Source organism: Limulus polyphemus, unplaced genomic scaffold, assembly GCF_000517525.1.
Source record: "Limulus polyphemus unplaced genomic scaffold, Limulus_polyphemus-2.1.2 Scaffold3221, whole genome shotgun sequence".
NCBI lineage: Eukaryota > Metazoa > Arthropoda > Merostomata > Xiphosura > Limulidae > Limulus > Limulus polyphemus.
In genome coordinates this window covers 4,471-21,787 of record NW_013668831.1, presented here as the reverse complement: position 1 = coordinate 21,787, position 17,317 = coordinate 4,471, and the positions used below count along the sequence as shown (strand labels likewise).

Below are 17,317 nucleotides of genomic sequence, written 5' to 3'. Positions count from 1 at the left end.
GAAGGCAGGATCAAGTTCAGAGAGAGAGGTGAAAGATGGCCAGTCAGCCTGGTCCAACTTCCACCGTGGCACTTATGTTGGGTGGCATCGACCATGGCAACTTCCCTCATAATGATAGGAAACTGATCACAGTCCCGTGGGTCACCATTGACCATCCAATAGAAGAGAGTGAAAGGTGAAGGGGAGCAAATTGAGAGATCAATGGCAGTAAAACACTGACTAGGTGCATGAAAGTAAATATATGTTCCAGTATTGAAGAGAGAGAGAGAGAAAGATTGCGACCCGAGAGCATACACTCTATGGAACGACCCCTCCCATCAATATCAGCACCATCCCAGAGAGGGTTGTGTCCATTAAAATCTCCCAGAAGTAAGAAGGGAGATGGCAACTGGTCAAAGAGAGCATCAATGTCCAATTGATCATAAGTCTCCCCAGGAGACACGTCGAGAGAACAATCAGTGATGGTACAACCCAAGGAAACATGGATGGCTACGGCCTCCAAGGGTGTATTGAGGAACACAGATAAGAAGGACACATGCTGGTCGGCCAGCAGTGCCACCACTCCATGCACCTGCCCATCACACAACCCGTCATTCCGGTACAAAGAAAACTGCCGAAAGGTGACTGTATCGGCAGATTTCAGATACGTTTCCTGTAAGGAGAGACACAACGGATGATAGGAGTCAATCAAGGCCATAATATCATAGAAATTAGAACGAAAACCTCGACAGTTCCACTGTATCAAAGTGGCCATTTTTATGTAGATGAAGGAGAACAGGGTGGAGAACCCTTCGCTATATGACCACACCATTTTTCTTTACTAGATGGAAGTCGATCGACCTCCAAGGATCCTGCCCTTGATCGAGTGGGCAGATCTCTATCATCAGAATGAGAATCCAATGACTGAGGACGTGATCGAATGATCGTCCCGCAGTTAGAGGTCAAAGAACGACCTTAGTGGACACCAGAGGCTGGTGCCCGAGAAGGTTGACCCAGGCAGTCACTGGAAGGAATGATGGGGACAGAGATTGGTGTACACATAGACCTGTCAACTCTATTATCCATGGAGGGCAAAAGACCCCTCTCATATGGCATGAAAAAGACTCAGATGGAAGCAGGGAAAGGTCTGTCTGCACCCCCACTGTAACAGTGGAGCATAGTGCAGAGGCATATATCCGAGATGGAGTAGGGAACAATAGCTTCCGAGCCTCTGGGTAAGAAATGTTTTGAACAGTCTTCAAACACTGTACCTCTTTCTCTTCCACCCAATTAGGGCAAGACCTAAAGTAAGAGGGGTGGGAACCACTACAATTAACACAGTGAGGGTCCAGTTTCCACTCGTAGGCATCATGGTCCTTGCCAGTACAACAAGCATACATCACAGAACCACGACAAAATTTCCTTGAATGACTGAACTGCTGGCACTGAAAACATCGAAGAGGGTTGGGAATATACGGTCGTACCATACAGTTCAAATAACCTGCCTTAACAATGGCAGGTGGACGTGGTGATGAACGTCAAAACAAGAACAGAGGCTGGTACCATAATTCCATCTTGACGAGTGGAGATCTTTTGAACTGCTGAGTCTCCTTGACTGGAGAAACTAGCAAGGATCTCAGTCTTGGATATGGTCTTAAAGTCCCTCTCGACAATAATTCCTCGTGAGGAATTCAAAGAAGTGTGGGGAGTAACCTCAAAGGGTATATCCTTAATGGTCTTAGAATTCAGGAAGAGTTCACTGTGTTTTGGTGTTGATGTTTCCACCAAGATATCCACAGAACATAGCTTCTTGACTGACTTTGGAGAGCCAGCAATCCCCTCTAATCACTTCTGAATAAAAAAAAGAATACATTTGCCCTAAAGATTTATCGAACAGTGAATACAGGATCTGGAAGTGAGGTACAGGTATACTTTGTGATGGAGACTGCTGTTCAGTCTTCTAGGCATGGATGTTTACTATTTTTTTTGGATTGGGGGGATCCATAATAAAGGAGAAAGATTCAGTGCCCACTGACCCCACCTGTCATGGAGTCCTATGAGGGGACGCACTACAATGTCAAACAAGGACACTGCAGCAATGCCAAGGTATCGTGAACATTATACCCAAACACCAGCAGACACCTTCACGGGTCACCACGGCATGGCAAACACGTGGGTGGATGTTTAGATCCCAGAGGAGGTGAATAAAAATACACAACCTTCCCTGGGAGGTCCCCTCACCATGTACAGGAATCCACGTTGAGGGGTGAAATTATAGTGATGTGAAGCTTTACAACATTGTTTAGTGAAAAATTATCATAAATGAAAGCTATCATGGATTCACCAGACGGAAATATTCCCCTACTAATATATCTTTCCTTTTGAGACATTAATTATCTCGACAAAGGATAGGGTGTGAACTTGCTGTACTTTAGATTTACTGAGGATGTTGAGATATTATAGAATTACTTAGATCAAATTGGTAACATAGACAAGTATTTGACAAATGATTTAATTATAGTAAAGGCAAGGTAATGCATTTATCATATTTCGATAATACACATAATATAAATCTGAAACCACTCATAACATTAACTGAAGAAAAAATCCTTGGCATATTTGTGGATAAGTCGCTAAAACCAATGAAGTAGTTCTTCATTGTTTGAAGTAGAAGTAAAAGAATTTTAAGGTGTCTTATCATGGTTCACACAGGCTACTGGGAAAATAAATCCAGAATTTCCAAGGACCAAACAGTCATTTTCAAGGACAAATTTACTGATTTTAAAAGAATTTGAACTCCACCAAAATTAAATAGCTAATGTTATATATTATAAAAATAAAGTAAAAGCTGTGTAAAATGTTCTAGCAATAATGGTAACTCCTGAGCTAGTAAAGAACACTTATGCAAAAATAAAAAGGTTACAAAAGTAGTCACTGAAAGCAATTCTAAGTGACATCACATTACTGAATAAAACCCCTAACAAAATAAATTCTTCATAATTTACAGTCACCCAAGTTTGCCTTAACTCTTTCCAACTTCAATTTAATTACAAGTGATAATGTCTTAAATCTTTCTTCCAAATACTGTGTTTTAGTTGGAGCTTAAAACTCCTCTAGCATGTAACGAAACCCAAATACTAATTATTAAAAATACTACTTTATCTTGCCAGCGAGTACCTCATTGGCTACTGAAGATACATCACCATAATAACCAAGATAAAAAGAAAAGGTTTGTACACTCCTACTGTTACTTCTCACACTCTTACTGTTACTTCTCTCATATTGTTGCTTATATTAGATATAAAGATGGACTATATGTAAAATTTGCCAACAAACTAATTTTCTGGCTCATTAATCAATTACATTCAACTAATCTGTTATTCTCATATAATGACTAAAAAATTAAAAAATCATCGATAACATTCAAGGGTTGACTGAACAAAAACTTGTATAATTCTACAAACTGGATTTAAATACTCATGGTAAGCAGCACACAGAAAGCCCATTGTATAGCTACAAACTTAAAAAAAAATTAAGCTTGAACAAACATATTTAAAAATCAATAATGGTCACATTTTCATTACTAGACAGTCGGAATAGCTAAAACACTTGTGGTTTTTCTCATATAATTGCATACCCATTATTTTCAAACGTTAATTTTATTGCTGCTAGTCAACATAACAAAGAACTGGAAAAGTTGTGGGTTGTTAGAACCTTTATATTTCAATGTGGTTTTAGACTAAAAAGTTTTCTTGTATGCTAATGCATACACAAACAATATGTAAAACAATACTTGTTCAATAATTGTTTTGAAGAGTGCTGTCATATGTACCAATCATCACAGAGTATAATGATTATAATATGAACCAGTTTAAGAAATTTATTCGTTGTAGATAAGGAAACAAAAATTAATAAAAACACATACTAAATAATATTAGTAACCTACTTCACAATACTGTATTTACAGTGCTGGCTATCTCCAAAATATTAGTAATGGGGCCCAAAATAACCCAGCTTAGATCAATAAATGCACATATAGCAAGTTGCCTTTAACTCTTTCAGCACGGGCTCGGTCCCTGGAACTGACCTCGTAACCATTTTGTGTTTGCTATAGTTTTCATGCTATAACTTTTAAATTAGTAAGCATATGGTACCGAAATTTGGCAAATTATCAGTAAACATTACAATGCTTTCATATGCAAAATATCAAATATTTTTTATTAAATCTTAACATTTGTAAAGCAATGTTTTTCTCATGCCTTTTTTTCTTTTTGCATGTTGCCTATCCAACATGCAAAGTAATTTTCATTTTAAGATTAAAAATACTTTTGTGCATCAGAAAATTTTCAAATTTTACATGCAAAATCTTCATAATGTCCAGATAGTTATCAAATGTTTCTTAAAAAAACTTTATATTTTATGTTATTTTCAGTAACAAATCTCTGTATGGGTTTGATTGATTTGACCAATCTTGTAACCATGTTAAAAAAAATAAAGAAATAAATATGAATTATGCATTTTCAGTCTAGAATGACTACAAATTATAACACGCAAAGCATAAATAGAAAGAGATGGGCAGGGTGCCAATGTGTTTGATTTATTACATGAGCAACATCTTATCAAACTGAAAAAAAGATGAGGCTCTTATTTTATATATTCTATCTTGGCAATATCAGTAATTTGAGTTTCTAATTCATACAAAACTATACACTTAGTATTTTGACATCACAAACATCTAATTTGAACCAGTGCTGCATTCAACATACCATGTGACACACAAAAATTGATCTTTAACTGTGTTTTTCTAATATTTACTATTAAATTACGAAATTGAGTAAGGTATAATACTAAAATTTGAATTATAATCTACAGTTTGATACCAAACTTTTTGACATGAAATAGAAGTTAAATACAATTTTGAATGCAAATCAACGAACATGGCCTTTCACCCGAGACTCATCTAAAAAGGGTTGATGGCAAATATTTGATTACTTCATGCATGGTAGTTAACTTTGCAGCACTAATTGTGTTATAGATTTATGTGGTTTACATTTGCATAAAATTTGAGTTCAAGCTCTTGCTTTTCTTAAAGGTGGGCAAGCAAGGAACAAATGGCTCTTTGTTTTCTAATGTGTGTGTGTGTGTATATAAAGAATGCTTTATAGTAATGGTTTTCAAACCCATGGTTTTGCAAAGGATCATCAGGGTTTCTTCATACCACAAAGGTAACAAGTAATGGCAGTTTTTTGTTGTCTTGCTCAATTACTAAGGAACCAAATGTATTTCTGGCAATCATAAATCACTTGGTATTCAGTCTTCTCCACACAGTTACAATTTTACTTTTAACAATATTTTATACAAATTTAGTCACTTTCATCGAGGTTAAGCTGTAGGTGAAGGGTGAGAAAAGTGAGACAGTTTCATGGCTTCATAAAGTTTGGGAATCATTGCTCTATATAATAAGCAATAAAATCATAAATTCTAAACATACTAAATTATTATTGTGAACCTTCATAAGGATAACTTATTTCCAACTGGACCATTTATTTTACTGTGAGACAACAGTGTATGAGCAACAGATTGTTTGCTACATTTACTTGTGCAGATGTTTTTAGAAATTCATGCAATACCTACATTTTTTTCTTCCAATGATTTTGTTTAAAGTTTAGAATAAAAATCACCTAGTATCTTTCATAGTCATCTCCACCAAAACTGTGTATATAGTCGATAAATAAGGACTGCAAACAAGCATACCACACTTGTATTCACAGAGAAATAATGGACATTCTCTCTTTATTCCTAATACAATAAAAACAATTTTATATTTCATAAATGAACGAATGCTTTTTTCTAAAAAAATATCTCTTATCAATGTATTTCAGCTGCCGTACTTCATGTAAGTGTAGGTGTCTCGTACAAAGTACAAGACCCTGAGCATACATTTCATATCATTTTTAAGCTTAATATACTTAACTATTTAGTATCAAGTACATCAAACAACTCATGCATACATATAAATATAATACAAATAATACAACTAAATACTCATACTAAAAAAAGTTAAAATTGTAAGCATTAGGTATATGTGTTCGGCTGATTCGAATTTCAGAATACTCAACAGTCAGAAGTTTCTAGAATTTAGAAATGGCATCGCCCTCTGACTCATACATACCATTACCATTGTACAAGTTAGGCCTACATCTCGCATGCTTAGCTTCTGACTCTGAGAAAGTTATAACTTAAGACAACTAACACCTGGTTTAAACCATTCAACGTTCATCACTTCAAAATAAAGTGCTTACATTTTCATTGTTCCCTTAGGTCCCAAGTTGGTTTTCAGAACATCTTGAAGTCCTCTAGCTGCACTAATATTCACGGAAAGAGCTTGAGCATGACGTGCAATTTCAGCTTTAGGATTTACGTATGATACAGCAGCCATTTTCAATGCAGAACTTGCAACACGAGTGATGAGAATGAACAGACCGGTAAAAGGCTTCTTGAAATTTTATATAGAGGCGCATTTACGTTCTTCTACCAAAAATCTTCAGATAGAACTCCTGTTTATATTATTATTTAGGTGAAAATTCTTATAAGAATAAGCAGTATTAACAGATGGAAGAATTAATTACACATGAGAAACAAAAAAATGCAACTAAACATAATAAAATATGAAATACCTCCCCCCAAATAAAACAAAACTTTCAAAATAAATAATTAATTTGGGTCATTATTTCGACCAAACGATCTCCATCAGTTTCCTTTGAAAATTTGTTTGTAGAATCATTGGACACTTAATCCGTTTTTCGTTACGAGAATTTTAGGAATTTATTTAATCCATTTGAACGATGATTATGCATTTTGTTGTAATGGTTCCTTTTGTTGTGGGGTTGTTTTATTATTATAATTATTCGGTATAAAGAAGAATTCAAAGTCCACTTCATTTAATGGTGACAAAAGTTTTTAATGTTTTGATTACAAGTTATATTAGTTCACTGTTTTTACATAACTAACGATAAGCACAAGTTTATAAACCATCTAACCATATATATAATACAAACTTGTTAATTTCGTATCTCTTGTACTTCGTCGCAAATATACAAACTCAAAACTTTACAGTACTGAATCAACTAATGCTTAACAGCAGCATACAAACTAACTAAAACATGCTTGGTTTGTTAAGTTTGTGGTTTAGCGCAAAGCAACGCAGTGGGTTATCTATGCTCTGTCCACCATGGTATCGAAACGAGGTTTCTAGCGTTTAAGCCCGCAGACTTTCCGTTGTGCCAATGGGAGGCCTAAATTATACTTCATTCGTCAAATAACAGACAAATCAGAGTTGCCAGCCGTCCGTAAATGTACAAAATGCCAGAAAAAAAAGAAAAAAGTCATATTGTGATACTGTCCATGATTTTGGATGAAAATATAGAAGGGTATATCTTTTTGTTACTCTGTAGCTTTTTCGTTTAGCTTCAATAATATATATAATCAGTCTCAACATTCCTTAATCGAATTTCTTTTTTCATATTATTATCTGACCCTAAAGAGGCATTTCAACAATCAGGCATAAGAAAAACTATTACGTAATTCCTATACTTTTTAATCACAATACATTGCGAGCATTGAGTTCACGGTTGTCCATGTACGACCATAAGATATAAATAAGACCTAAAGAAATATAAGTAAACAAAATTTGTATATAATTAGGCCCATACGCGGAATGTTTGAAAAGGGTTTCTAATTTGTGAGATTAAAAGCCAACACATATTGTTCGAAACATAATCAGCATGCAAAGTACGCTAATGCTACAGGAGTCTATGGGCATGCGACTATTTTAAGCCAAAAAATGCTACATTATCTCGTTCTAGCGACTTCGTACTTTATTCTCTGTCCACAAGGATATTTCAATACCGCATGTAGAATTCAGGACAGGTTAGCACTGAGCTATTCTTTGCTGGCATATTCTGACGTTGACTGAAGCTGACTAATACTGTGAAGGGAAAAAGGTCACGAAGTCACGCCGTCCACTGAAGGAAGAAGGCAAGTTAACATTTTAGATCCATCTGTGTTTTCTTTCTTCAATTCTATTTGAATTTTATCGCACCTAATTCATCAGATTTATTTTGAAGCGACTTACAGCTGGCGAGCTATTCACTGATTCAGTAGAGGCGATTATCCACTCCTCTACACTGGTATGCACACTGTTTTTATATTGTGTCTAGATAAATACTGTCTTCAGTGTCATCTTTAATTGTGTCCAGTTTGTTTATTTCTCGCGAAATTTAAAATACAGTCACGTTAATAATTAAGGCACTCGACCCGCAACCTTTGGGTCGCAGATTTGATTCCCGTCCTCAAATATGTTTGGCCTTTTAGCCATGAGGATGTTGCAACGTGATGGTTAATTCCACTAATCGTTGGTAAAGAGTTGCCCAATAGTTGTTGGTGGATGGTTTTGACAAGCTGTCTCCCCTCCAATCAATCACTTCTAAATTAGTGTAGCTGTGCACGAAATTCAAAAACAAATACAAATTTAACATGAGCATCAAACTTTCATAATTGATAATAAATAATTGATGCAAATTAAAAACACCAATATTCATAAATACAGACATTACAATAATTAAATCATTAATTGTGTGTGAAACAAAGTACAATCAAATTTTTTTATTTAGTTAGTTAAATCTTCTATGGTGTTGAGTAATTATATTTTCGTTAACTGGTTTTCTTCAGAAATTTATAATATTAAAACATTTGCTGTTAAGCAATTATTTCAACAACATTATTGTTCCATACTCCCTTTCATTTACACGTTTTCTCCTCGAATCCAGCAACTAGAGCATTTAATTAATAATATTCGAAGTTAGCCACTACAGTAAGACTCCTATGCTTTCTTTGTTTGTGTACGTGAAAATTTTCAATCGTTTTTGACACATGTATTCCAGTATTTTCATTTGCTTTCTGTGTCCGTTTTATTACTTAATAAAACATTTTCTGAATCTGCTTCTTATAGAAGATTTTAATAGTAATAATATTGTTACGTATCTGCTTGTTTGTTAATTTCCTGTAGAAATTCTTTCCGAGAAACTTCAGCGATACAAGTCCTTTCTTAATTAACACTAGTTTATTTTTTTCTCGATACAACTTTGCAATACACAGAATTTCCACAGTCACTTTAACTTATTACTTTTATAAACACACGCTATAATTCACACACTTTACTTACGGTGCCTACTGTTCGCTTGACTCAATTTATTTCTATCTTCAATCTATCTGCCTTTATATACTAAAAAAGAGGGCGTCTAGCAAACGCTGGGACATTCATGAGGTTCTCCGATCCTTCAAGAAACTCCAGCGTGCATGCTCCCAGCGTCGCATGACTTCCGCGGTCGTAACACTATTATTATGGGCATCAGTGAACCTGATCACCACAATATCAAACTCTCATAATAATTTACTAAAGCCATATTTACTATGTGTCTATTATTAAGATTTTTTATGATTAAAATACATTATTAAAGATATTGATAACTTTATGCTGTGGTTTTCCAGTATCAGTTCTTTTATATTATTATGAAATTCAAATTTTGTTATTTGTTAACCATAAAACTACACATTGGGCTATCTAGTCTGTGCCCAAAGCGAGGATCAAACCCTAGATTTTAGTATTATAACTTCTGTAACGAATTTATTCTATATTTATTTTATTAGCGACGTTTGTTTAGATTACATTTATACTTAAAAACATGCATAGATTATCGTGTTAGCCCCCCAGTGGCACAGCGGTATGTCTGCGGACTTACAACACTAGAATCCGGGTTTCGATACCCGTGGTGGGCAGAGCACAGATAGCCCATTGTGTAACTTTGTGCTTAATTACAAATAAACAATAAACAAACAGTTATCATGTTAAATATGCATTGTGAAACTCCCGCCTATTCTCCAAAGTTATAGAAGATTTTCGAGAGTAAAAATCAACAATATATGTATGCACGTAAATGCTTGAATTTGTATTATTGCGTAATCTGTATTTTCTAGAAAGCCTCCACATGCCTATAACTATAACCAAGGCGACGCGCCAAAGAGAGTATCTATTATTAGTTCACTATAGTCAATGTGCAATAAACTTTGGAAGCTATAACTGTGATTGTTATAATGCTTACCAAACGGAAAACTTCAGATATTTGACCAGGATCTTTTACAAAGTTCGAACATTACAAATCGTTTAACTTCAGTGGATTCCCATTGAATATTATTATTTTTACGGAAACATTATATAAATTCATCATGGAAAACTCAGCGTGTGGGGCTGGAGAATAACGAAGGACAAAGGTAGCTAGCGTCCCGTTAAGTGAATTATACCTACATCAACTCGTAATTAACTTGCTCATCATGAACCCTCGATAAGATATCAAAGAAGTTTCAGACTAGAAAGAAAACTTTATATTGCTTGTAAGTTTATGAAACTTTTGTTTATAAATCATTGTTTGTAATAACTGTTATTGTATTGTTTTGTGTATATTAAAACGTATTTGTGTTTAAAAAAAGAAAACTGCGTGCATCAATGTTGTTGGCAGATATCATAAATTGACCATATATCGGCTCTTAAGTGCTAAAACCAAAGTACCATTTACCTACTAAATTTAAATTTATCAGTTATCTCAATTTCAAGCTCTTTGAAATTCTAATAGGTAACACTTCTTAAGCTCACTATTGAGTGGGGTTGAGAACTTCTGGTCAAAAGTATGCTCACTATCTTATATATATTGCGAACTGTGGTGTCTGTCTCCCGTTTACGGTGGCCACTTCCCGCGCTGATTTCGAAAAGCTGCGCATGGAAGCAAAGCTCAACATTTACTTTTGAAATAAAGGGAGAATAGGCGTGAATAATGCTGATGTGAAATTTTATTTCGAAAGTAGGTTAATCTACACTAAATTGTTTGAAATTAATCACACTATCATTCACATTTCAAAATGTGCGTAAATTAAAGAATAGAAATGTAGATTTACTGTATGTTACCGATGAGCAGCACTTAGTATGACTGAAATACTCAACAATTACTTTTCGTGGTGGGCAGGGTAAGTAGCTGAAAGCTTTGGCTCTGAGTAAAACCATAAATTCAACATAATTAACATTTTTAAAGACCATGAAATATATTAAATTGATAGATTATCTTAATCTTTTCCCATCACTGGGGACGGGTACTTTTGCTTATATAAAATAAAACAAAAATGTAACTTATATATTAAAGACATCGATCATGAGTAATAAACTGACGAGAAAAAATTTCGTAAACTATGCACAAGAAAACTAAAACATAATGATTAGAACAGGCCGAATCATCAGTTAAGTACCTTCATGGTTAAGAAAATTTTTTATTGTAATCATGTTAATATCTCACAAGGTTTGTCCATTTTCAGTTTAGATCTGTTCTGAATCTAAACACTAAATTAACAACACAAAATTAATAAAAAACGTGTTTAAAATTAATTTAAACATTATAACCAATAATAATATAGAGAAAGAAGTTTGTCATTACCCTTTTTTACTGTGTTTACAATATTAGTTTTCGATGTGTCTATTTTTTCTTACTTTTGTACATGTTCATTAGTGAATGTTCTTTGAACACAAGACTTCTCCAGTGCATTTTATTGTTTGTTTCATAAATTAATGCAAAGTTACTCAAGAAATATCTGTGCAAGCATCTCTGATTTTGAGTTGATAGACTAGAAGGAAGGAAGTTAGTCAACAAAATCTTGGACTACTGTTATCTGACCAAATAGTGAGTCAGATAATTATATTAACAAAATTTCATAATAATCCCAAAGTGCAGTACGTAATTGTTTTGGTGGTATTGGGACATTAATGATTGATCCGCAGATCCGTAGGCTGGCATACTACTAACTGGGCCACACTTGACTCGAGTATACTGTTGCTTCAGCGAGATCACGTGACTAGTGTCACGCCACGTTTCTAGAAATATCCTGTTCCTTCGTGAATTCCCCAGCATTTACTAGATTGGGGGTAGTCTGGTATATATAAGATGGTCACAACGTGACGGGAACAGTGTAGTGAGTAACTGAACTGCAGTCAGAGAGTATTGTTGAAGTTGAGCACGTTCGTTGTTATAGCGCGACTGTTGAAAATAAGTGTATCGGTAAAGTTATATTCAGAAAGAATAAACCAGTTTTATTAAGAAAGGACTTGTGTCGCTAAAGTTTCGTGGGAACGAAGTTACTGAAAATCAACTAACGAACGGAGATGTAACAATACTTTAAATTTATTATGTCAGCACAAAAGTTGCCAGAAATACTGGGGAGAAATTCAGTTGTGTTGCGACACTCAGCTCATTGAGAATGTAACAGGACATGTGTGTGTGGTATTTATCAAGGTAAATAGATAATTGGGAATTTAAAAATCTGCAAATAGGGATCATAAAAAAGTAAGGAAACAAGGCTGGAGATACTATGGACATTATTTACTCAAACTACAAGACCCTATTTTGACTTCATGCTGTTACCTAGAATTACATTTGGTGGAATCAAAATAGGGATTTGCAGTTTTAGTTAATAATGTCTACAGTATCTCTGACCTTGTTTGCTTACTTTTTTTAACATCCCCATTTGCATGTTTTTAAATTCCCAGCTTTTTTATTTATCTTGTTTGCTGGCTTTTTTATGCTCAACTATGGGCAAAGGATGATTTCATATGGTAGCTCACTTTATACATTGTAATGATAATAAACATAGCCTGTAGCTAGCTGATACAGTATATGATGATTTACTGTAGCTATTTACTTGATCGCATTAGTTCGAGATGTAAAATGTTAAGTTGCAGTTGGAGATCATCATGGATATTTGTTTGAGAATATAGTGACATTTATAGTTTCTGTGTAAATATATTCTCTATATATAATGAATAGCAATGTATGCCTAGACTAAGACACAACCCTCACTAAGCGCGAAAAAAAATTACCAGTAAAAAAGCAGCTTTTTCAAATAAAACACGTCTAAACCTTGCACTACATAAATTTGCGTACCTTTTAATGTAATTATTCTACGAATGTGTTTAACAAAATTCAATATTATGTTTATTGGTGTTTTTTCATTCCTTCACTTTATACGTAATAAAGGGGTTGACTCCCTAAAGACATCGATTTTATAGTTTACAAAGAATTGAGTATCTACATGTTCATCTATTATTGACTAGTAATTCCTGTTACACCCTGTACTTAAGCTTTTTAATGGAACATAATATATTTATCAAAAAGCTAACTTCAAGGGGTAATGATAACATCGTTTAAATCAAAATTATGGTATTTTTAGCTTATATATAATATTGAAGAAACAAATAGACTTTTCAGTAACCATACGACTTTCGCAGTACCTTATTTAGTATTCTACAAAAGGTTTGGTTGCAATATACCAAGCCGCCTTTTGTTGTAGGTTAGCAAGAGAATAATAATAATAATAATTACATACGGGCTGTTTTGAGCGGATTTTTTCCTTGTAAGTCTAACATGCGTGTCTTTTGGGGCATTTTTATATGTGTACAGCCTAGGGCCGAATTTGGATGAAGAGAGGCCCTAGGCTATTCCACTTGTGAGGCCCCTCCCAATCCCCCCATCCTCACGAATAGAGGAAGATGGAAGAGTGTTTTAAACAAAATTCAGAGAAACCGAGGATGATGACGGGTGTTTAAAATTCCGTAATTCACAATTCCTCCTCTAACGGACATAAGCTGTTATTGTTAAATACCGTAGTGATTAAAAAAATACATAAATGTTAAAATTAACATTGTGAAAAACTTTTGCAATAACCGAACTTTGTAAACATTTTGTGGAATAAGCAAGAATTTTTAGGAAAATGAAATTGTAAGTTTATTGTTATATTCTTTAAAAAAACATTGAGCTTACAAATTTTATTGGCTAGAAAGTGTTAATAAGATGATCCTGACTACTTGACAGTGAGTGTGACACTTTTAGATCCTACTATATGTTGTCATTAAACAGTCAGTTTTAAAATACATATTAAGAAACAAAGAAACTACAATAATCAAATACATTGAGACTAAAAAGTTTTTCTATCCTTCCTCATAGCAAAATCATTCAAAAGTTCATCAAAATTTGTTTTTCAAGGCTTGTCACTTTCAATGCACAGAATGCTCAATGCGGACAACCTCTCTTGAGACATTGTGGCCCTTAATTCATTTTTAATTCTTTTGAGTCTTGAAAACGACCTCTCTCCCGAGCAGTTAGTGACCATTAAGCTAAGAAATAGCCGCATGATTGCTTCCACATTAGGGAAGGCCATCTGAATTTGTTCTTTGTATATAGATTGACAAAGGTCTATATGAAACAGAGAGTGCTCTTCTGTAGGCCTATGGCTCTGTCTCTGCAAAAGTTCATCGGTAAGTTTCAGGTCAACATCTTCTGGGTATGCTTCCATCAACAGTTCAACACCTTGCTGAATTTCTTGCTTAGATGCTGTAAGATTGGCACGAATGGAAAACATTTATGCAACATCACTGTACACAGTAGCTCTTCTTCTTAAATTGGTATCAAGTGCATCTAGTATAGGAATAAAGGATTTTATCCTAAGCTTATCTCTTGAAGAGAGTTCATCTAAGGCATCAGGAACAGGTGCATTTCCTTGCCGTTTCCTCACTCCTTGTCTTCTTGTGACAGTTCTGTAGTTAACATTTGTCAAGGTGGCTTTTGCTTGTTGCTCAAGCTCATCAAGTTCTTCTCTAACTTTGCTTAAAAAATCCTGAAGTGAATTGTACAAACATGCACAAGTACTCAATAAAAGTTCTGATTTCTGAATGGCTTTGTTGACCTTGTGAAAATGACGTAGCACACGGGTCTAAAAATGCAGCATAAACACAAATTACAGTTCTTACATTTTCTGCAAAAGATTGTTAGCTTGAAGCCTGGTATCACCCTTTTTATTAACATCAGAGTACAAATGACCGAGGGCATCAGTGATAGCTCTGTAACTTTCAAAAATAGCTTCTTTCCATGTGCCTCACACCTAGTGTCTGACAAATATTTAGGCACTTTTGACTGAAGTTGTAAAAATGATTTTAGAACTGCTCATCTCTTTGTGTAGGCTGAAAATAATGTATAAATTTCGTTGATAATGCCAAAAAGTTCATTGCATCAAGGCAGCAATCAACAGCCAAATGGCCCACTAAATTTAAAGAGTGACCAGCGCATGGAACAAATCTTGCAAATTTGTTTTTTTCGAGTATTTTTTGCTGCATACCGTTGTACCTACCAGCCATGTTGGCAGCATTTTCACAAGACTGCCCTCGGCATTTTCTAAGGTCAATTTCAAGCACAGTAGTCAGATAGTTAAATACTAAATCAGCCATGCTTTCTCCTGAGTGGTCTTTTAGCTCAAGGAAAGTTAAAAATCTCTCACTTGGTGAACCATCTTCAGGCGATACATATCTGATAATTAAAGTCAACTGATCAGTATGTCAAGTGTCAGGAGTGAAATAACCAGCCTTTTTCACGTCACTCAGAATTGCATCCTTAACTTTTTTGCTATGGTTGAATCATTTCCTCACATACAGTTTTTGACAAATAAGAGGGATTTCCTGATCCGGAATTTCCATACCGATTGATATGAGCGAGTAAAAATGGATCAAATTTTGCTACTAGTTCTAAAAGACCAAGATAATTGCCGTTATCTGGAGATCCAAAGTGTTCATTGTTTCCTCTGAATGGTAAGCCTCGTTCTGCAAGAGTGCATATTACAGCAATAATTCTCGCCATGACATGCTGCCAGTACTGTTGTTCTGCTTTTAGTTGTTTCTCTAGCTTTGAAGTTAATGTTTGCCCTCTCTTCCTTGTTAGGTAGGTCAACATGGCATTCCTGTGCTTCTCTGAGTTTTCATGAGTTTGGATAAGATAGGAGTTCTGTCAATCATCAATCCCTTCAGAAGCTAAAGCTGTAGCAGAAGATGCAACGTTTGGAAAGAGTTTACAAACAAAGCAATAAATCCGGCCTTTTGAGAGAGAATACACAAGCCACTCTCGGCTATATGTTTCCCCATTGACTTTTGTTGAATAAAAAAAGAGCTTTTGTGCACAACCTGGACTGCTTTTTGTACGCTCGCTTGGAATTTGAAAATGGTCTACAATGATGCTGAACTTGAGAGGAGCCCCCCTCTACCCAATAGGATATTTCCTCATGTGATAATTTTGTCCACAAACCAACGTCTGTTACAGTAAATCTATGTTTGGCATCATCTATATCTGCATCTGGAATAGCTTGGTCTTGGCCAACCTTACCAGGTGTGAGCTGAAAATTCTGACTATCCACATTATTTTCTTGTGGCTCTTTGGCCTCTCCATGTCCGGTAAGTGACTCTTGAACTAGTTCTATATTTTCATTTTGAGCCGGCATCACGTCTGCTTCCTCATGATTAGCTTGCTGTTCCGCGTCCTGTTTCACTGTTGTTGTTTCAGGGAGATTTTCTTCCGGTTGAATGCTAGTAGTTGGCTGGATAGCTCCACCAAACTGATTTCCTTTTGTTAATATCAATGTATCTGCTTCACCGCTGCACTTGTTGCTACTGTCTGTGGCTGATGCAAGAAAGCAATGATTGGTCTTAACTTTTTTACCATAGCATTTTCAAGTCTCTTTTTCTGGCACTTGCTAGCACCACTTTCAAATCTTTTACTCATGCTCAGATCAGAAACTGAAAATAAAAAGTAAAATTAATCTTCAACAGTTATAAAAGAGACATAGAAACAGTCACCGACAACAAAAAGCCATCGGGTCCTATCTAGGTTGTCTGAATGCATATGAATTGAAATGAAAGAATACAAAAATTAAGAAAATGAACAGTATTGAGGAAATAAAATAAAATAATAACAATAATAACTTTAAAAATTAACAAGTTTGAGAACAACCACACGCATACACCATTTGGCATTGTGAAAAAAAAAAGGATACACTCATATATTCACACTGAACAGGCCATTCATCTATCTACTCCCATCCCTTCACCGGGCAACTGCCAAGTCATTTCATGCAGAATATTTACAGTTTGTGGCCAAGTGGCCGCATCTACCTTAATATTATTTCATTCAACTATATATACGCATATACACATACATACATACATGCATATACATCTATACGTATAAAAACATATTATACATAAACATATATACATATACAAACATATTTTACATATACACACATACATCATACATATACACACAGACATACATCATACATATACACACAGACATACATCATACATATACACACAGACATACATCATACATATATACATACATATACACATACATGTAACAATTGT

At 34.9% G+C, this 17,317-nt stretch overlaps 1 protein-coding gene across 1 annotated transcript in view; it reads right to left on the bottom strand.

Moving 5' to 3' along the window:
* LOC106468918 (T-complex protein 1 subunit zeta-like) overlaps positions 1–6,476 on the bottom strand; it is a 38,478-nt gene extending 32,002 nt beyond the window's left edge. The window contains exon 1 of the mRNA XM_022397321.1: positions 6,282–6,476. Coding sequence (XP_022253029.1) covers positions 6,282–6,418 — 137 coding nt within the window. The 5' untranslated portion in view covers positions 6,419–6,476. The remainder of the gene's footprint in view (positions 1–6,281) is intronic.
* Positions 6,477–17,317: the final 10,841 nt, after the last annotated feature.